General features: G+C 41.6%; 1 protein-coding gene across 2 annotated transcripts in view; it reads right to left on the reverse strand.

Moving 5' to 3' along the window:
• Positions 1-22,420, reverse strand: part of ephb6 (eph receptor B6) — a 60,087-nt gene that overhangs the window by 7,825 nt on the left and 29,842 nt on the right. The window contains exons 5-12 of one of the 2 annotated variants that reach the window (XM_050047341.1): positions 22,104-22,399; positions 5,475-5,630; positions 4,835-5,106; positions 4,149-4,230; positions 3,299-3,423; positions 3,045-3,207; positions 925-1,039; positions 770-825 (exon numbers count right to left, since the gene is read on the reverse strand). In XM_050047341.1, coding sequence (XP_049903298.1) covers positions 770-825; positions 925-1,039; positions 3,045-3,207; positions 3,299-3,423; positions 4,149-4,230; positions 4,835-5,106; positions 5,475-5,630; positions 22,104-22,399 — 1,265 coding nt within the window. Of the gene's footprint in view, positions 1-769; positions 856-924; positions 1,040-3,044; positions 3,208-3,298; positions 3,424-4,148; positions 4,231-4,834; positions 5,107-5,474; positions 5,631-22,103; positions 22,400-22,420 lie in introns of both variants that reach the window. The other variant, XM_050047339.1, reaches the window with a different exon arrangement.

The following is a 22,420-nucleotide window of genomic DNA, read 5'->3' on the forward strand; positions in this document are numbered from 1 at the left end:
GTGGAGAAAGGGGTGCTGTGGTCATACCGGCCAAGGTCTCTACTGTTACTTATCTTAGCTGCTGTTTCACAATGTGATCGTCACATATATGGCCATCGTTACAGATGCCCTCATCACCGCCGCAAATGTTCAATTTCAGTCTTGTTGGTAAAATCTCAGGGAACTGCTGCCGTGCTCAGAATACCACCCAGCTGTTTCACTGATAACAGGTTTAGACCTACATGTGTTTCCTTCTTGCTAAGTATTTTTAAGCCTCTGTTATGTTGATTATATTGTAGTTCAATGTTTTAATTATGACAATAATTCATGAGGATTAAAGGGTGTTCATTTCATGGTTATCTAAGAGGCTACATTTGGCTACTGCATTAATAAAATAACTGTTTTAAATACTGTTGTCTATTAAAGCCTCTTTTAATGAGGGTGATTTTAATGTGCTATGCATTTAGTTAAAAGGTGAGTGTTTACATTTCCTTCATCATTTGTGTGTATGCATGTGAGGCAGTTGTAAACTTGTTTGCAGAGTTGGAACAAGGAGATATTGTTAAATTCCAGACTTCTGTGTAAAATGTTTGCGCACAAGGTTTAAGCCCACATTTATGCATGTGAATGAGGCCCAGTTTTCTCCTTTTTTGGGGTGAAGTAAAGTTTCAGTGGAGAAAAACAAGTGTTTTAATAGGTGGCCTTTTGCACAAAGCAAATACATCACTTTAAAATAAATGTTTAACTTTACTAAATTAAATCACATTAAGTTAAATATGCTGACGCTCACCTCGGTTACTGATGTACCTCTGCAGTCTGTCACTGTACGGACTCTCCCTCCTCTTACTGCCACGTGAAAGCAAACAACATGAGTGACTGCTCATGTGATTAATAAAAAACAGCTCATTCTGTATTTCTGATCATGTGACAGGATTAACAACCTACCTGCGAAATACCACCACGACCACAATGGCTGCCACCACCAGGAGGAACGCTGCTCCACCCATCACTGACCCAACCAACAGAGGAAGTCGGTTCTGGATTTGCTGTGAGTGTTCTTCTGGGGGAGAGAAGGTGAGAAAACCATCCGCTGTTAATGTGCCTATCAGACTAATTACAAACACTGCTGTTACTGCAATAGATTTTTCATGTGTTTGTACTTTAAATAGTACACACTAAAACCCACTGTCAGAAATAAAATTTCATTATGTACCTCTTCTCTAGTAAGGTAATCTCTGAGGTGTACCTGGAAAGCAGCATTGATATTGAGCAGATTATTCTGGTAAAACAAAGTAGATTGCATTGAATGGAATTGAGGTCGGGAAGCTTTGTCTTTAGAGAATGTTGTTTGAAAATACAGTTATTTGGTTGTTTCATAGCGAGATGGTCAACTTCACTTTGGCTCTTCTGCAGTGATCATTTAAAGCCAAACACAGTCTTTAAAAGAGCTACTTTTGTACATTTGAGTTTCATTCAACGCTGTGATCTCACTGTGATCAGCACTATATTAGTACTCTTTCCTTCTGCATCTCTCTGCCATGTTCTTAAGATTATTACCTTCAGAAGCCAAAAATGAATCCAAAATTTTATTACTAGTGTTAGTGTGGCTCCGTCTATTTTGAAAATGCCCACTTAAAGCTACAGATGGTAACTGTTATAAAAATAACCTCTGTTATATTTGCTGAAACTGTCACGACATCCACACACAGACAGTCTGTGAAAAAAAATCATGTCCCTCTTTCTCATAGTGCTTCACAGCTGAACAAAATCAGCACGGCACAATGTTGCAGTGGTTAGCATTGCCACCTCACAGCATGAGGGTTCCTGGTTTGAAACCAGGGTGGGGGGCCCTTCTGTGCCCTTCAGTAAGTGAAACACCACAGCCTGTAGTAAATCCTTGTTTAAAATATATACACAAAAGGTGCTTAATTTCACCTTCAACACACCTATATATATGTTATTTACTTATGTAATGATTATGAAAATGGTGGTCAAACTAGTTTTCTTTCAATAAAAATGCTTTTTAAGGAGACATAGACAGACAATTGTTTTTTTTCTATTTTAACTATTATAGATATAGTACACAAACACTTCTAGCTACACCTTAATGTTCTGTTTGGACACCCTGGCCACCTTTAACAACTCAAAAACTCTTTTTATGAGAATTGCTAATAAACAGGATTTTAAACAAATGACACGTTTCAGAGTCGGCTACAGACACCTCTGACCACATCTGACTTTCAGATATAAAACACAGTTGTATAAAACAGATCTTTATACCCTCTACATCTGTGATTAGTGCTGACAGTGCTACTTTCGCAGCACAACCCCTTCCAAATCTACTAAAATGTCTATTTGAATTTTTGTTACTGTTGTTTTATATTAGTTTGTCCATTAGGATGTGTAGGTCTAATTGGACCAAAAATTAAGTCTATCTGGTTAGCATGCTGAGTTTGCATGTTCTCCCTGTGTCAGCGTGGGTTTTCTCCAGGTACTCCAGCTTCCTCCCACAGTCCAAAGACATGCAGGTTAATTGGTGACTCTAAATTTTCCGTAGGTGTGAATGTGAGTGTGAATGGTTGTCTGTCTCTATGTGTCAGCCCTGCCATAGTCTGGTGACCTGTCCAGGGTGTACCCCACCTCAAACGGTCAAACTAGGCAGTGCTGATCAAGTAAGAAAGTCACCAGCTACAGCTTTAAGCTCTATAGTCTGACCATATCACTGACACATACTTCAATAAAACTCATAGCAGTAGTCCATGTTCTCTGTCTCTATCTCCTAAAAACCTTCTTCTACATATGAAAAATGGTATAAAATATTAAAAACATACAACATAGCATGACAGGCAATAAGCACGGCAGGAGCAGTTAGCATGCTAAGCACAGTTAAAGACGAGTGTGCTCTGAAGGCTCCATAGTTTCAACCAGATTATCTGACGAGCACAGGCAGCATGTTTTGCTGACTGCTGTCATATGAATTAATTCATATGAATTCCACCAGTTCAGTTTTTGTGTTAATGGCAGTAATGTGCTCTGACTGACACAGATTATTACAGTAAATGTACCCAGAGGCAGCGTGGTGAAGTAGATGGTGTTGCTGTAGGGGCCGTATCCCCTCTCATTTCGAGCTCTGATCTGGAATGCGTAGATGGAGCCGGGGATCAGAGAGTTGACAGTCACTGTGTTGGTCTCACTGTACACGCTCGCCGCGCTGTCCACATCCGAACCCTGAGGGACACAGAGGAAGGACAATTTTGTTGTGACTCTTGTCATGTGTCAGTTTGGCTCAGCATGTTGTGTGACTATTCGCTGAGTGTACCTTGTCGTAGTATCTCAGCTGGTACTCCAGGATGTCTCCATTAGGCCTGTCCGGCTGAGGCCACGAGAGAGTGATGGAGTCTGGGGCTCGGCTCAGCTGATGCATCATGGGAACTGTGCTGGGAACTGTGGGAGTGAGCAGATGGGTGATGTATGAGCTGGGGTGAAGTTTTCCCTGGGAGATGTGATGATCCGATAACCTCATCATCCCACAAATAGTAGAGTTGTGTTGAAGTGATGGTGACCAGGAGGGGGCAGTGTTACAGAACTTGTCCAGGAGATTTAGTAGAGCATGAAAGTGGAGTTTTTATGGAGCGCCAAGCGGGATCTAGTTACAGTCACTGTGCAGGCTGGCCAGACCAGTTAAAGGGAACTTTCCGGCATTCCTTTCATTTAATCAATAAACTCTGAGAGCAGACACACAGAGGTTTTAGATAATTTGGGTTTATGGAGACTTTTAATCAATCTTGATCAGTTTCTTGGAAAATCTCATAATGCTGCACTCTGTCTGCACAATATCCCATTCTCCTCTCCTCTCCCCACCCGTCTACTGTCATCTCTCTTTCTGTCTGTCTTTTTTGTCTTCCCATCTCTCATTTTTCCACTTTCTTCCTCCACGGTGACTATAATGGGATCTGACAGGATATTATAACCCCCAGCAACCTCCTGTCCAGAGAGCAGGAAGAGAAAAGATGGAGCAGGGAGAGACAGAGAGAAGGGCAGACACACACACACACACACACACACACACACACACACACACACACGATACAGTATCTACACAAACATCATCATCAGTGCATTGCTCCTCTTTCATCCCGTCTTTGTCATCCTCTCTGTCCCGTGCTCACCTGACTGGCTCGTAGTGAAATTGATGCTCGTGTATCGAGCTGGAAAAGGACTCAAAGCTGACACCTCATTCATGGCTTGCACCTGTCAATAAGAGGAACACACAGATGTGACACAAAGCTTTTTTTTTTTTTTTTTTTTTTTAAATTTACTTTCATGACATGCTTCTGTGTTTGAGAAACAAAGCCCACGCCCACGCATGCAGCTGTATCGGCCGGTCAACAAACATTGGTAAATGGGAGATATCTGCGCATTATGAATAAGAAATAAGCCATGATTTAGTTGAGTATCCCCCGGAGCTAAATAATACATGTTACTGTGCATGTGCTGATGTGGAGCTTATGGAATATTACAGCAGAGGAGCTGTCTCCTCTGTGGCTACAGGAAATGTTTCAGCAATCAGCGTGTTTGACACTTTGTTGCCCAGGTGCTGATACAAAAAAGGACATGATGATCTGTTTCACAAGGACACAGGTTTTCTTTGTTCTGTGGATAAACTCTGTCCTTGAGAGGAAGCAGTTTACAGTGTTGCCAATCCTTGAAATGTTTCACTATTCACAAAAATGTATTAACTGGCTTCACTGATTCAGTCAACATCCACTCGGAAGAACAAGATGTGCAAAAAACATATTACTTTACAGCTAATTCTTATATAACTAAGAGTGTTTGTGCCAGTTTTCCACCATACCTGTATGAGATAAGTGACTCTGGTCAGCAGGTTGTTGAGGGTGACCTTCGTTTGCTTCAGGTTCGTTTGGGAGGGGCTGAAGGTGACGCCCTCCCCACACCAGGAGCATGAGGCTGGATTGGTGAAGGTGGCTGAGGGGCAGATGCGACACACCACCCCGTACCACACCTCATTGCGCCCTCCCATGTCCACTGGAGGGCGCCACCTTAGGGACACCCCGCCTTCGCCGCTCTCATACTCCCAGGACAGCGAGACCGGAGCAGATGGAGGAGCTGCGGAGGAGATAGAGAGAGTGGGAGGGGTTTGACATACATAATGTAAGCGGCGGACACTTAGATGGAAGCATCTGCTAAAAAGTTCAAGATATGAAAGAGGCTGCATGCTGGCAAAGACATTTAACCAAGTTAAGTCATGGAAAGAATGTTATAAAACAAAGTGCGGCAGTGACACAATTTAAAGCTGAGTGGGCAGAGGAGCTAAATACTTAACTGTTTCTTTCTAAAGGATTAAAATTTTCATTAAATTGTGATTAAAAGAAGAGTCTAGTCTCTGGTTCTCACAGTCTGAGTAAATGTCAAATGAGGCTCCTTGAACACCTCCCAGAGAGCCAGGCATAAACAAACAAACCAACAAAGCTCACTTGTGCAGGCAGAAGAGTTGGCATCGTTGGCTGCCCGGTAGAATCCGCTGCGACATTCACACACACTCGAGCCCTCCTGGCTGGTTCTGCTGTTGGAGGGACACACCGAGCAGGGAACGGAGCCTGCAACCGACTTGAAGTAGCCCACTGGACACGCTGCAGAGAGACACAAGGAGGGTTCAGCTTCAATCTCAGTTTACAATCAAATACATAGTGTCCAGAAATACATCAAGCAGGAGTCTGCAGGGTTTCAAAGACATGTAATACTGTCTCTCTGCTCTGAACAAGAACCTTGAGATAAGGGCTTTGACTGACTGTTTTCATTATCTATTGATCTGTTAATTAATTTCTTGATTTTTTAAATTAGTTTTTTGTAAATAAAATGTCAGAAAATGGTGAAAAATGATGATCAGTGTTTCCCAAGGCCCAACATTACGTCCTCAAACATCTTGCTTTGTCTACAACCCAAAGATATTTTGTTTACTGTCACAGAGGAACAAAGAAACCAGAACATTTTCACATTTAAGATGCTGGAATCAGAGAGTTTTAATTTGTTTTTCTACAAAAATTACTCAAAGTCAAGACTGTTTTGTCAACACTAAGTATAAAGTTTGGTTTATGAACACAGATTCATTGATAAGGGAATGCGTAAAAGCCCCAAATAACTATTTTCAAGCCTTGAGGACCAATTAAACCTTTCAAATCTCAGCTGAATGACCAGCTGAACTGTTTTTTTCAGTCCTTATTCATTGCTCAGCTCATAAAGGGCCAGTCCTCATCATCTGCATTGTGCTCTCATCTCAGAAGTCACAAATATAAAAACAAAACTTGAAACTTCATCAGTAATATAAAGTATATCATGATCTACGCAGCTCCTGTGATTCTATTTGTCCCATTTTATCATGTTGGTCCCACAGTCAAATACCACAAACTATTTTTGGATAAAGCATCAATTTGATCTTGGCTTGTGGTTCACTTTGAGTCAAAAGTTCATCTAAAACATAGCGGCCTGTTGTTTGCTTTTGGCTTCGTCCTGCACAGTCATTTACTTGTGTTTACAGGGGAAGTGGCCTGCGTTAGGAAGCAGCAAAACCACCGGTGGACACACACAAGTTCAAAATGGCCACACTAACCCTATATCAGTGTTTCAAAGGAAAAGGAAACATTCTGGGAAATAGACTTATTTACTTTCTCGCAGAAAATAAAATGAGAAGATCCATGTAACTGGTGTTTGTACAGTAAATATAAAGCAACAGTCAGCAGCTTAGCTTAGCACAAAAACTCGAGAACAGGGGAAACAGCTAGCCTAGCCACTGTGTGTCATTTTTTACACTTAAGCAAATTAAAGAAATGAGTTGTGAGGTGTTAATTAATGAGCTTTAAAGGTGCCAGTAGGTGATGTTGATAGCTTTAGACAGAGCCAGGCTAACGTCCCCTGTCTCCACACTTCGTGCTCAGCTAAGCTAACGAGCTGCTAGCTTTAGCTTGACATTTAATGGAGAGATAGGCTAGGATCAGAGTGGTATCTTCTCAACTATTACCCTTAGTCCATTAAAGTTATCAAATCAAATCAAATAAAATCAAGTTTATTAATATCGCACATTAAAAACAACCACAACTGACCAAAGTGCTGTACAAATTAAAATAATGACACGCAAATATATAGAAATAGCCTATAACATGTACACAAATATAAAGCAGAATAACACCTGTAAGAACAATTACATATGTAAAAAGATATAGAATGTTAAAATATTAAAACCACTACAAACAACCAAAGGCCATTGAAAACATGTACATTTTAAGATTTGTCTTAAAAGTGTCAATGGAGGGAATGAAGGATTAAGAGCGGACGGCTTTTCCAGAACTTTGGAGCAGCTACCCCAAGGCACGATCTCCGTTACCCGCCAGCCTCAATGGTAATGATCTGACATTCGCGAACGAGCCGAGTCTTTGAACCGGCTCTTTGAAATGAACGAGTGAACCAGCTCTTTAGAGTGAACGAGCCAGTTCCTAATTTAACCCATAATCCACTATCCACTAGCACTTGCTTGTATTGACAGGCTTGTTGTTTATAAAGGGCGTTGCTGTGGCTACACCAAACTGTATATCTGCGGAGTCTGTTCTGGGTCCACGTTACAATATCCAGATCACGTGATGCGATAAATCAGCAATGCGATTCGTCATTGAACCCACTAACAACCCCCCCCCCCCCCCCCCACACACACACACACACACACACAGCAAAAAACAAACAAACAACAACAACAACAAAAAGAAACCGAACGAACGAACCGCATCTTTGAACCAGCTCTTCAAAGTGAAGGAGAGCCAAAGAACCGGCTCTCACAAGTGAACGAGAAATCCCACCAATACTCAATGGTGCAACAGTTTAAAGACACTGATCTGAGGATCTCAGGGGACGGGAGTTGAAGTCGGGGCAGAGAAGGTCAGAAATTAGGACATATATGTGGGGTTTTTAACGCGCTAAAAATAGGCAACAACTCCTTCCCATTGCTAGTAGACCAGAGCGCCCTGTACACAGCTCAGCAGTAGATGCCTGTTGGAGATTCGCACCAGCCAACAGTCAAATGCTGGTAAAATATGCAAGTGGCTGCTACAAAAATCAATAGTGATCTATTGAGTGGCTGGTAGATCTTGGAATTCACTAGCCACAGTGGCAGGTGGACATAGAAGTCAATTTCTAATCCCGTTTTCATGAATACAAAATACAAAAGGGTTAGTAGACAGAAGAAAGCAGCATTGAGGCCAGTGAAAATGTTACTTATATAGTCTCTATTTCAAACTCGCCGCCAACAAAATTTGGAGCAATGTTCAAGTGCTGCTTGGATGAAGGTGGATGGAATTAGTTGCTGTGTCTCATGGCACATCGTGCTGGAAAAGTGGCGTTTTTTGTCCATTGGGAAAGACGCTTAATATGTATATTTCCCCCCAAAATCCCTGTAAAAACTGGAAACAATTTCTTATAATAATATTTTAACATTCTCTTGACCAAATCCCATATTAGTCACAGTGGAATATGTGTAATTTCTCCCTAATAAAAAAGGAAATGGAGCAGAAACTTATCACATTAATAATACATTAATGATAAACTGTATGATTATCCTCACATCATGTGATGCAATCCCTTAAAATATCAAATCAATCTAAGTTCTCCCTCTCTTACACACATACACACACCCTCACACACACACACACACACACACACACACACACACTGAAAATACCATTTGAACCTGCAGGCTGTTATCCTGAACTGATGTGTTTTACGGTGGAAAAGTCTGTGAAACGCGCCAATTGTTAATGTCAACAGCAGGACAGCTGAGCGCGGAGGTCAAGGTAACACACACTTCATGCTGCTGCCTGCCAGAGCCCCGAGTGCTCGTCCTGAGCAGGACTATGAGAACATTGAGAGAACTGCCTCCGGCCTGGTCTGCTGCCATTTCACACTGAGTGTGTGTGTGCATGTGCGTGTCAGCGCCTAAATCAGTGTCAACTAAAGGTTGTATCGCTCAAAAAGAGGTCCCTTTGTCTGTGAGCTAAATGTGGAGTGTGTGTTTTTCATAGAGTGAGGATGTCTTGTATGTTTGAGTGTGTAAATGGATGATAACACCTGAGCCAGCTGCTTTAAGAAGGATCCTGTCATATGTTTTTTAACAGAGTTGAAGGATGAGAGGATGTGTGTGTGTGTGTGGTCTTTATGATCAGTGGGAGTGCACCCCTCACATTGTTTATATAACCTTGTCAAGAGCATTTATTAAATTTGACACGCTTTATGTGTGTGTGGATGCGTGTGTGTGTTGTTGGGGCAGTGTGGGAGTAGACGATAAGGAGTTAAGAAGCAGAGGAGGGTAAAGAATAAACAGATAAAAGGCTTTCTGTGTTCTCACTTGTCTCTGAGAGCTGACTTTGCTTTCAAACAGGTGTGAAAAGGGGAAAAAAGCAGAGACGGGGAAGAAGTAAAAGGATGTCGAGAGATCGCAGAGGGAGAATAAACCAGAAAAGGGGAAGAAGCGAACATGGAGATGGAGACCCAAGACGGTTGTAGGATGAACAGTGGGATTATGTATATGAGCGCCAGATGATGGGTGAAAAACGAGGAAACAGAGAGGAGGAGGAGAGAGGAGAGCGAAATATCCTCCTTCTTCCATCTTTAATGTCCTGACTGCACATTATCAGACGTGTTCTCTTACAGCTCTGACACGAAACATGACTTTGCTACAAAGCCTCTCATCGCCCTTACGAGCTCCGGCAACAATTCAACCCTCCCTACCCCTCCTCCCCCCTCTTCCTTCCATCCTCATCCACCTGATTACAGCAGCCAATGAGAGTGCTAGCCCTCTGCCCTCTTGCTTGATCTGCAACCCCCACCCCTGCCACCGCCGGCTACATCCATCCATCTCCCAGCTATAAAGTAGACAATTCATGGCCATTATGAGCAGAGACACAGATGCCTTCACATCGTACATCAGTACACTCAGGGAAGTGAGGAGAGAGGAAGGAGAAGTGGAGAACGGAGGAGTTACAGTGAGGGCTGGTGATAAATATCCACTGACAAACAGACAGGGATATTAGAGTGTATTACAGAAACAATGACAGATATAAGTCACCCATGCTTACTGAACCAACACACAATAAGAGCTTAAATTAAGTGATTATTCCATTGTCAGAAAATTAATATGCAACTACATTTAACTGTTTTTTGTCACCTGTATTAAGCCATTCTTTTTCCTCCACAAAAAATATGATAGAGGTGCTTCACTTTCTTGTTTCAGGCACTCACTGTTTCATAGAAAAAATATCAGTTTCTGACTTTAATCAGTTGCAAATTTGTGAGATTGAGAGCTTAGCTACCTTTTTCTGGAAATATTTTCAGTTCAACTCAGGTCTTCACTCTTATCAGGCCAGACAGTGCATTCACCTTCACATTCCCCTCGTTAAAACCCTCCTACAGTCAGTCAATATACTGTAAAATATTTACGACCTACTGTATGACAAGGAACAATATGAGTCAGCTCCCAGGTCAGTCCCTGTCAGAATCTGAAGGAAAAAAATCTAAAAAATAACTTTTACGTGTTGGACAGTCTTACATCTTGGTCTTGTGAGTCACTTATTTTATTTAATTTACAATTATTCAGGTTCATGTTACTTTTCTTATCAGCATCTGACTTTTTGTTGAAGAATAATGACTTCATGACATATTCAAAATTGTATTCAGTTTAACTTTCTTTTACTTAGTTGTTATAATCACAATTAAGGGAGACTCATGATAAGCCTTTAAGGCATTTGGTCTCACCCAGGATACCAAACAGACTCAAACACAGCTTTTTCCCAACAGCAATAAGGACTTAAAATAAATTCAAATACACATGACAAACCTTTTTGTTTTTAAAACTACACTTTATGTGCAATATTTATCTACCACACTATTTTTTTTCCTGCTACACTCTCTATTATTTATAATTGTGAGGTTGAATGTGTGGAGGATGTGTTTTTAACAGGAGCAGCACCCCTAATTTCATTGTGTTTTTTAATGATGCAATGACAGTAAAAGGCATTTTGATTCACACGTGCATATTCTGTTATTATCAACTACTAATGTGAGGATTCACCATTTTTCTCTGTATTTATATCATCATAAACTATTTGGGTTTTGGACCTTTGGTCTGACAAAAACAAACACTATGAAGATGTCATGCTGAGGGAAACTGAGATGAGCATTTTGACATTTTATTGAGAATTTTTAGACTAAATGATGAATCGGTTAACCGAGCAAATGATCTGAAAATATGAAAATAACCTTAAATTGCAGCTTTACTCACAGAGAGACCTCAACTTAATTGCATACGCCAAAATATTTCATCTAAAAGCCTGATTTTAAGCAGATAGATAGATAGATAGATAGATAGATAGATAGATAGATAGATAGATAGATAGACAGACAGACAGACAGACATGGGGGAAAGGATTAGTTTAGCAAAGACTAGACTCAAATAAAATGAAATCACATTAAGAGAAAAATAAATACAATTGAAAACTAAAATTAATTTCCAAAGAGATAAACATAAATAGAACAAAAGACAACAGCAGTGAGGTGAGTAATTCGACGTTAACATAATACTTTGGTCTGTAGATCACTGACCCAGTTTCTCTCCTCTTTCTCTCCCTCTCTCCCTGTTTCATGCGCTCATTCCCTCGTTTGGCTCGCAGCATAATCTCTCCCTCTCTCTCTCTCTGTCTCTCTCTCGGACACACAAACACAAACATAAACACACACACACGCACACATAAGCCCGGTCACAGATGCAACCACACAACAGGAGAGATGAGTACACATGGTTCCAACTGTAAATGCCTTCCTCAGCCTCTCTCCATCCATTATATTCTCTGCATTCTGTTGTTTCAGTGCGGACAGAAACAACACACACACACACACACACACACACACACACACTGAATCATATGTCCTCTAATATCGTCCATTTCCATATAAGCTCCTGCAGCACACGCACATATGTTAAAGCACGCAATCCTTTAATTTTCTCATGAAAACAAGCGGCTTCTCTCAGCCCACTAACTGTACTGAATCAAAAGCAATTAGGACGTTACAAAATGCACATTAATTGCACTACCTGTATGTGGAGCTCTAATTTAATGTGTATACACTGGCTATTTTTCTTACACGTGGATGTTTGCCTGACTTACACCTCACTAAACTTTTGGGAGATTGTCATTTTCAGCGTGCAGACTGTTTCTCTTCTTCCTTTATGTGCTGCTTTTGTCCTGCACCTGCCCAATTGAGGTTTGATGAGCACATTATTCACTTCTTTGAATAAAACGTTAGCAAACAATTGCTTATTCACATGTCCAGCAGTCACAAAGACACATTATCATTGAATTGGAGTCCTGTTTCTGGCCACCTGGTTAATGTAAGTCCAGTAGTTGCTCCCTTTCAGCTGTTTTTGTTACCCCGAGGGAAACATTCGACTAAGATGCGAATTTAATAGATAATATAAATGTCCTACTGGTCCCTAATTGTGCCTGTCTATTGTTTGGTGCTGAGCAAGTGGTGTACAGTGAGATTTTACACCTTTGGTTCCAAAAACAGTGCATGCTGCTGCTGGAAATGATGCTATGAGAGCAGTGAGAGTGAATTAACACAGTAAAGTTGTGGGCCAGACAGCGAAACAATGAGCTATAAATCCCTGTAAAGAATAAAACAGAAGCAGAGCTGGATGATAATTATCTGTAGGTTCATCTCAAAAGGCAATATGTTGATCGGTCGATCAATATCGGTTTATGAGACTGGATATGGTCTTAGATTTTAGATATCGTAATATCATCAGTGTTGTCTTCTCCTGGTTTTAAAAGCTGCATTACAGTAAAGGATGAGTGATTTTCTGAAGTTACCAGACTGTTCTATTATTTGCCTTTACCCACACAGTCATTATATCTGTCAAGGCTCAAGTTTCTCAGGTTATGTTTTTTTATTTCATTCATTCATGTTGTTTCCTGTTCTACTCTGAAACTCACATCTCTTGTGTCAGATCACTTCACTTCCTGCCCCTGTGTGTTTCCCTCCCTTCTGATGACTTCACCTGTGTCTGATTGTCTGTCCCGCCTTGATTAGCCTCACCTATGACTCGTCATCCTTCCCCTCACCAGAGTATTTAGTGTGTGTCTTGTTTACCATCAGTGCCAGTTCGTCTTAGCTCCTTGTGTGTCTTAGCGTTACAGCCTTTTGTTTCTCTGAGTCCCTTCCTTGGTTTTTTGGATCTAGCTTGTTGATTGACTCTGCCTCATCCATATTGGATTCGTTTGCCTCCACTGACCCTCTGTGTACCGAGCCGACCTTTTGACCAGTAAAGACTGTGTTATTTTATAGTCTGAATTTGAAACGGACCATGTAAAGAGCACATTCAGTTTGGATACTCTGCATTAGGCCTTGTTCCGCGTGTAGCATTTTCCAATTAAGACATGGGATTTGCAGATGGGAGCATTCTTTGGACATGTATACAGTGCTTTTGGAATATGTGTCTCTAATGGGGTTTTTACCGCAGTTTGACACATGGCCTCTTGTGTGTTTATGTGAGCTCTGTGCGTTGTCGTTGATATGTTGTACACAAACCAGCTCACCGACAGTTTGCAAGGCTGTGGGGTGGAGCTGCATGGCCAAAAGTCCGCTACAGCTGGAAAACTTGCGTAAGTGACAGCCATTCCATTTTCCATACATTGACGTGGTAAACAACATGTTAGGGCATGTTAATCAGAGTATGCACAGTGAAATATCAATTTTCATTAGCCATTATTAGGATTTTTTTTTTTCAGAATAAGGGCAAAAGACGGAATATTTTGTGCATATATACCTGGTCAATAAATCACCTTGGCTAAAATAAGCTTGATTAAAAAAAACAAATTTGAGTACGCCTATCATTACACTACCTGCTCTGATGATCTGACATGCTCAATAAACTTCTAATGTGATGTAACTGTGTGTGATCAGATTCATTTGTCATCATCACCTGGCTCCTCCCCCACAGCAAGGTCCAGCCAGCAGTCAATACTGGCTCTCATTGATCATTTCACTCAGCTTGACCTTCATTGACAGACTGTAAAAGAAACTGAATGTCAACAAGTAAGTCTCATCCCGCTCTGGGGGAGATATCCGTGCTGTTTGGTGAAATGTGACTTTTTGGGACCAGAGCAGAGTCACCCATCACACTCAAAATAATATCACACGTAAAATTTACATCCTCCTCTGGCCAAATGTTCTTGTTTCCCACCACAGCGAGCCCCGGGATAGTTAGTGGATGTGTCTGAGCTATGAGTGAGTATTCTGGGTGACAAATCAGGACGATCTGACATGTTGAATGTTTCACTGTCACTCGCAAGCCACAGAAAACACCAACAAGGGTCCAAATTAACTCGGAGCCCATTTGAGGATTCAGCGCTAATCCTCGTCCCAAATCCTCGACAGTGGCTTAATGTTCGAAGGGAATCAAACAGAGGGAAGGAGCTTGTCTTGGGAGGATGTACCGCTAGCTCGGACCAGCTCGGGGAGCTCAAAACTAAAGGACTGTTTCATGTTTGGCTGAACAGGTGTAATTGTGTCTCATGCTCGGCCGTGTTTCCGCTTGTTCTCCCCGCCTCTCCATCTCCCTTGTGGGATACAAATGTCAAAGGATACAAACATCAGACAGCTGCTGCTTCTTGTCTGCCTCTGTCTGTCCTTATCATTTTTCAAAAGACTGAAGACGAGTTTTTATCCCCAAAACTGAGCTTTGAATGTCACAGCGATCACACAGAAGCTGGATTCTGTTAGCATCGCTTGTGATAAACAGATTTGTAAATAATTGAGGAATGATCTTTTAATGTCTGTCTGCCAAAATGCCAGCTGTGTTTTTGTGAGTGTTTGATGTTTCATTTGGCTATTTAATTTATCATCAGTCCAAATGGTGGAGTGTTGTTTGGGTGAGTCTGAATTATCAGAATAATCAGGCCTCGCACATGTAATAGATTAACAGGCGACTTTGAAGTTTCCACTTTAGTTCCTCTCAAGTGTTGTTGTCATTTCTAATGATTCATTTTCATTTCAAACAGATAGGATCCTCTGATCATACAGCGAGGGAAAGATTGTAAATAAAATCACACAATTTAGTTGTTATTAAATGTTTAAAAGGCCCTTAAAATCTGCTTTCTGCTTCTCACTGTGAGCTATGGTCCAACATGAGCACACAATTTTCTGCTGAAGTTTAAACACTTTTGGTTATTTCACACAAGACATTTCTGTGTTATCGTCCTCTGTGCTCTTTTCACTGGTGTAAGTGCATGGTGCTCCACTGGAGAAACACAATGTAAATTATTTGCATATACCAAACAGGATTTTGCTAAATTTGAATCACAATCTAATGACAGTCGTGAGGTTGTTTGCTTAATGTAGCTTTCAATCAAATCTGGTCAAACTACACCCACACAGTCATGATGAAGCAGATAATCTGAGATCTGTTCCTCTAAATAAATAATAACTGAGGGTTATTTCCCCAGTGTGCTGAGTGAGTTTAGAATAACTGATCACTAATACAGTTGGTGGTTCAATCTCTGGCTCCTCCTGTTGACAGTACATGTCAAAGTGCCCTTCAGCAAGACACAGAACCCTCATGACCCTTTGAAGTCATCGAAATCCAATGCTTGGGCTGTGAATAGCGTGATAGTGACTACCATCGAAAAGAGGTATCCTTTAATGTTGGAATGATACACGCCTGGTCGCCATTATAGTTTAACGGTGCCCGGCGGTGTCAAGGGGAAACATGATGGGACAAGGACGTAAGTTCAGGCAGCAAGTCCAAGTGGGGCGAGCAGGAGGGGTGGTGGATGGGTCTAACAAACATCGACTTTCAGCAGTGTTCCCACCCCGTAAAATTCTAAAGCCAAACCCTGTTCTTTTCTCCTAAACCTAACCACGTGCTTTTGTTGCCTAAACCCAACCACATGTTTGTTGTTGAAGGAAAAACATCAATTCAAAGCGTTGTACCAACGTAGTGCATTTATTTTGAAAGAGACTGTAAAATGGAAGTGTATCTTGAAAGAAGACAATGCATGTAACAGGCAGAACTTGACACGGTGTCCCAGAACGTCAACAACCGACGCACCCAGGGTATCTTGCATGCATATGTGGACGTGGAAAGTCCATGACCAAAACGTCGATATGTGACGAGGTCGGAGTGAGAATGTGTTGAATAATGATAATGATGGTGCTAGATCAAAATTAAGGCATCATAAAACTTACAATTCATCTCAAGGAAGACATTAATGTCGTCCTTGAGATGAATCAATCCATGCAGTAGTTGTTGAAACACATCATTAAGAAATTCAACCTGATAGTGGCGCTATGGGAACGATCAGGGGATCATGAATGTCTGTACAAAGTCTAAATGCCAACGTATCCTGTAGAATGTGAGAAAGTTTGGACCTGACAGTAGCGCTGGAGGTAAATTCAGACAATCAACAAAGTCACTTTGGTGTATCCTCTGGGGACAGCCCAGTCGCCAGAGGAAAATGTTGGACGACAAACAACTACACCGTTTGTTTAAAGAGACTCATTGCTGCATTTTCAGGGGCTTGTAAGCCAACAGAGATGGTTGTTTATTAGCGATCCTTTGCTTTGTTTCCGCTGGGGATAGTGACACAAAAAGCGGTTGTTTTTTACTGAGAAGTCGTTGCGTTTCAGCCAGGATTGTGCCATAAAAGCATTTCTTTTTGCCCACATTCTGTCGGAAAAGCTGAAGGTAAACATGGAAGGTGGGGAAAAGAGAGACTGAATGACATGCAGCAAAGGGCCCAGGCTGAAATCGAACCTAAGCCACCGTGATAAGGACTGAGCCTTAATGGTATGCAGTCTACCATGTAAGCGACCAGGGCATCACAGAACTGGTTCTTTTTTACTGAGACATGGCTGCATTTCTGCCAGGACTGTGTCACCAAAACCAGATATTTAAAGCCAAAACATTATGTCCTTCTAACCATAACCGAGTGATAACCCTAATCACGTACATAGTAACATACAAATGTAATGTATCAGTGGTTTGCAGAAATGTGCGATGTCAACATTTGTTCAGGTGATAAGGTTGCTGGAAGCATCAATGTCTGCACAAAGCTTCATAGCAATCCATCTAATAGACATTTTCATGTGAAGCAAAGTGGTGAGCCAAGCGACTGACTGAAAAACAAACGTTACCTAAAGCAAACCTAAAGCAACTCCACCAGCACTGCAATAAAGTAAGTCTCTCTAGACAAATGTGTCAATGAATGAAAAAAAGTGAAGACAAAAACATAATAACTTACATCTTCACTTGGTTCCCACCTTATTTTTTCATCCTGAGCAGCTCAAGTCTTTGCTATAATGATACACTTTCACAAATAAAGAAATACATTATGGTCCTCTTGAGTCTTAAAATAGAAAGCTATTAAAGCTGTGTGTAGTTAAAGGCAATCATTTAACACTGATATTCATTTCCACATGAGACCGAGAGGAGGAGGGATCTACAGTCTCCTATTTGTCCCTAAAAATTATGTCTTGCTTGAGGGGGCAAAGCTGCGCCGGGTGCAGTATTCTCACATGGATATCAAACAGCATTAATTCTCTCTGTGGTGATTTACTTAAACAGCAAGACGCCCAATACAACTCAATGAAATGGTGAAAGAATGGAGAAGTTATATCCTCAGAGGGTTTTATTTAATGTGCTGAATGATGTGATTAATAAAATGCATATAGGTTAAGATGACACACTTGTAAGTGGAAGTAAATGTCAGATAACTTCTTGATAAAGTGTTTTTTTTGTGTTTAAAGTGCCGGCGCCAGAAAAACAATGAACATTTTGCAGAATGGCGTCTTTAATTATAGCTTAGGTGTATAAGTTCAGTGCAGTACAGCCTATCATTTGCTCTCATTGTGGTATTATTAAATGTCCTTGGTGCTTTATTAAAACAAGAATGAAATGCACAGGTTTGTATAGCTACGGAAGTTCGGCGCTCCACTTTCTGTTGAGAACAAGGATCAGCTTCTGTTAATAATTCCTGACGACTGCATCGCCAGTTAACCATCTGCCTCTTTTCTAAACATTCCCAGGGAGCCAGGGAGGACAACAATGTAATGATGCCAATCCACATCATTAGTCAGTGAAGTGATCAACAAAACCTAATCAAACGAGAGTTGGAACAAAAAGCCCGAGCAGCGTGGGCAGCAACATGTTGGATCATTCATAGACGGTCGGTGGAAGCCTTCGCTCCGGCGGCTGAACAGTTTCGAGGGGTGATTTGTCAGTAAATATCAATCAAATGCAGACAAACACAAGTGGCGTGCCGAGTGCAGATGTAAAGCAAAAGAGCATGAATGCATTTTACAGCTGACTTGGCAGGATTGGAGGATTAATTGTGCTGGAGGTAGTTAGACTTTGAGGGCCCCCATACGAGGGAGCGGAGCAATTATTGCCATTCAAATTCCTGGTAGACTTCAGTTTCTTACTGTAATCCTGGCATTTACAGATTCACGCGGAAAGTACATATAAGCAGCAGGATACACTCGTGCACACGCACACATTCACACAAAGAAACTCACATCCACTTCTTTCCCTTCACGCCCTCAGAATTTTTTGCCTGCTCAGTTCTTTAAGTCATTAACTTGCATCCTCCTATCTTTCACTCTCGCTGTTTTCCCTCCACTCCCCCTCTCTTCCCCTGCGGTTTCTGTCACTTGTTCACAGACGAGTGGCCATTACATCGCCATGACCTAAATGTGTCACATCCCTCTCACCATGGCTCTCTCCCTCTCTTCCTCTCTCCCTCTCTCCCTCCTCCTGCACTCTCCCTATATCCCTTCCTGTCCGTCTCAAATTTTTTCTTCTCCCCTCTTCCACTCGCACCCACTTTGAGAAATGAAAACGTTTTTTAAAATGTTGACCCCATCTCCTCACTCCTTCCCTCCCATTGCCTCTCCTCTCCTTTAAAGTTAAACAAAATATCAGTATAAGTATATTCTAAAGTGTGTCTTGAGTGGGACTTAAATATGAATTACCCACATCTACTCTTTCTCCCTAACTGAGAACTTTGCGTTTTTTTTTTTAAAGGTTTGCTTTCACTTTCCTCAGTGCTGCTTGCACTAGGCTGACCAATGAAAGAGCAGTGTGCATCAAGATAGTTCGCATTAGCGTTAGAGAAAACATCTGAGAGATTCAGCCGTACATGTTGAGCCTCAGTCAGACTCAGATGAGGAGTCTGTTGTGCACCAACGAGCAGATTTATCAGAATGGTACACACAGTTAGCATCTATGTTGTTTGTTAGCTTGTTGGCTAACTGGCAGTAACTAATACAACATTAATGTTTGTAAAACATACAATAATATCTGCTACAATGGCGTTTTTGGAGCTGGGTCTCACTCTGAAACTGTCAAAATCTGGAGCTTGGGCAGCAACTTGTGGTGTCAGAAATCAACGAAAAAAGGCGTCCTTTAATGTCAGCATGATACGCAGCCGGTTGTCATTGTTGTTTAACGGCGTCTGCCAGCAGCAGGGGAAAACGCGGCGGGACAAGGCCGAAAGTCAAGGTGGGGAGAGTCCGAGTGGGGTGGTTGGGAGGGGTGTTGGATGGGTCCAACAAACCCCAACTTTCACCCAAGAGAGCAGTGTTAACGTCCCATAAGATTCTAAAGCCAAACCCTGTTCTTTTTCCTAAACCTAACCACATGCTTTTGCTGTTGAAGGAAAAAAAAAAACCTGTCAATTCGCAAAGTTGTACCGATGTACTGCATTTATTTTGGAAAAGACTGTATGTAAATGTTAAATTTCCTGTGAAAACGGAAGTGTATCTTGAAAGAAGTCAATGCATGTAACAGGCAGAACTTGACACGGTGTCCCAGAACATCAACAACCGACACACCCAGGGTACCTTGTACGTGGAAAGTCCATGACCAAACGACAATATGTGACAAGGTCGGTGTGAGAATGTGTTGGCTTTTGGTAGATAGTGGAAGGAGGGTCAGGTTTACATTAGGGATGCACGATAACATTGGCATGTCATCGGTATCGGCCGATATTGGCTTTAAAATGAACTATAAGAATCAGCCAACATGCTTATCCAAAGTCAGGTCACATGGGCAGCAGGCTGAGCAAACTGAGCAATGAATGAATATTACATACATTGAAAAGCATTCTACTTCATGTCTCCATCAGCTGATGAGCCCACATGATAAGAGTATGTATGCATAATATGATCACTAAAATTAGGTGGGGAACAAAGTGGATGTATCGATATCGATATCGCTTATCGCTTATCGGCAGTAATTTGTCATATATCGGCATATCAAAACTTTCATTGTGCTAATGCTAACTCGCGCTCTCTGAGACGTCCGCTCTCTGCTGGAGGTTTCAGGTGTCTTTGCCAGTGCTGTGTCGAAGTCTGAACCCCCGCTAATATGTGTTGCCTGAATTACATACCTAATCTAGCTTGCCCTGCGTATGTCTGAATGACAGATTTTAAGGAAGTGAACAGACATTGCCCCCTTCAGTAGAAGAATGTAGATACATCTCTCTAGTGAAAAACTTTGCATTGATACAAGTCTGCATAGTCAAAGTCATTTTAATGATCATAAATGTAAAAAAAAAACACATTTTGAGTGGAGCAGGACTTAAATAGATTATCAATACAGCTGCTCTGTATTCCCGAAGGTATGTCTGTAAAACATCACTACAAATGCACTGCACGAATACAACGCTGCCTCTCCCCGTCTCATTTCAACCCGACCTGACCTGCCTGCCCTCGCTCCCCTCTGGTCTCTCTACATCAAACACAGCTGTGTATCAGAGTGACAGCTGTGACTTTCAGTATTGATCCAGACGCTTTGTATCTCAGCAAATACCAAGAAGAAAACTGTCAGTAAGTCAAGATTGGCCCCAAAAAAGATGACCGATTACCAGTATTTGTTTTGGGAGGTTTTAGTTCAAATGAGTTCTCCTGATCTTTTTTTTTCTTTTAGATTTTATTAAACTTTTGATAGAAAAAAAGTATATGTAGTTGCATTATGGAAAGTTCAGGAGCCAATATAAAGAAGCCCCTTTCTCGAAATTCCCTATATCAACATTGATTGAAATATAGAGGACCACCTCTTTGTCACAACCTACATCCATCACTGCGATCAACATCTACATTATTCAAAAAACACCTGAAAAGGACTGACTAGCAGAGATTTATGGATTTCATTGCAATGCATCTCAATGTGCAGAAACTTTGTAAATTGTACTTGTATCACTGCTTAGTCTTGACACGTTTATGAATTATGCAGTGTCCCAGAGGAAAATTTTGCTGCTCTCAATAGTCTTTTCTTTGTCTCATCATAAATAAATCAGCTGGGTATTTGGAAGTTACTAAATTCTGTTCTGTTTCTCCTGAACCTAGCCTTAGAAGAAATAAGGAGCAGGGTTTCTTTACTGTGCTCCTAGGCTTCTCTGATGTTTCTCAACTCTGAGAACAGATAAAACACAGAGATGAGACTTGAATTTGATCACTGAGACATTCTGAAATTGTGCAGGCTCATTCAAGTTTTCTTTTGGATCTTACCGCTATCTGCAGAGCTGATTATTTACGAATGAAGATTACTGCAGTGAGGGAAGAAAAGGTCTTAAATTATGATCGGTCTGAGACAAGAGGAAGGCTATCTCTCAGGAGCTGAATTTAAGAAGTATGAGAAAATGGTCAAATCTCATATTGATGTTTTATTGAGCTCAGTTACATCTGGGAGAAATGTGCTGGACAAAGAAGAGATCTTATTTTGAATTTTCCTTTCCTCTGGGTTGACGTATGGATTTTGTCTTACCGCGGTGAAAGAGCAACGTATCCCTGTGGTTTGGTGGTTTACCGCCACTGCAACTTCAGCATGACAGATTGTGATGTTTATTACAACTTCAGTAATGTCTGCTGATATATGTTCGACACACATTGCCATCTGTGGCCCGGAAGCCTTCAGTGGGGGGCTGAGTGAGGCTACAGAGTGGTGACTCCAGACATGTTTAGGGCCTGTTGCTCTAACACCCCCCCTAAGCTGTTTTACTTAGACTTACCCAAGCAGGCGGATCCATTGACGTTCGGCTCGTAGCCTTCATCACAGACACATCCTCCCACTGGAACCATCCACTCCCCTTCAGCATTGCAGTGCATACGAGGGGGCGTTCCTCCCTGTGCTTTACTGTGGGGGACACACGTCCCGCTCACGGGAACTAAGGCAGTCGGCTCCGCCCCTGAAGGTGTCGCCGGGTAGGATGCCAAGTGCACACTGGTGGCTGGACAGCGCCGGTAGAAGATAGACACGCCCATGAGGGAAACACAAGCTCCGCTGTCGACGATGGCCAGGACGAATCTGAAACACAGGTCACATGTT

This window comes from Epinephelus moara, chromosome 6 (genome assembly GCF_006386435.1).
Source record: "Epinephelus moara isolate mb chromosome 6, YSFRI_EMoa_1.0, whole genome shotgun sequence".
Taxonomy (NCBI): Eukaryota; Metazoa; Chordata; class Actinopteri; order Perciformes; family Serranidae; genus Epinephelus; species Epinephelus moara.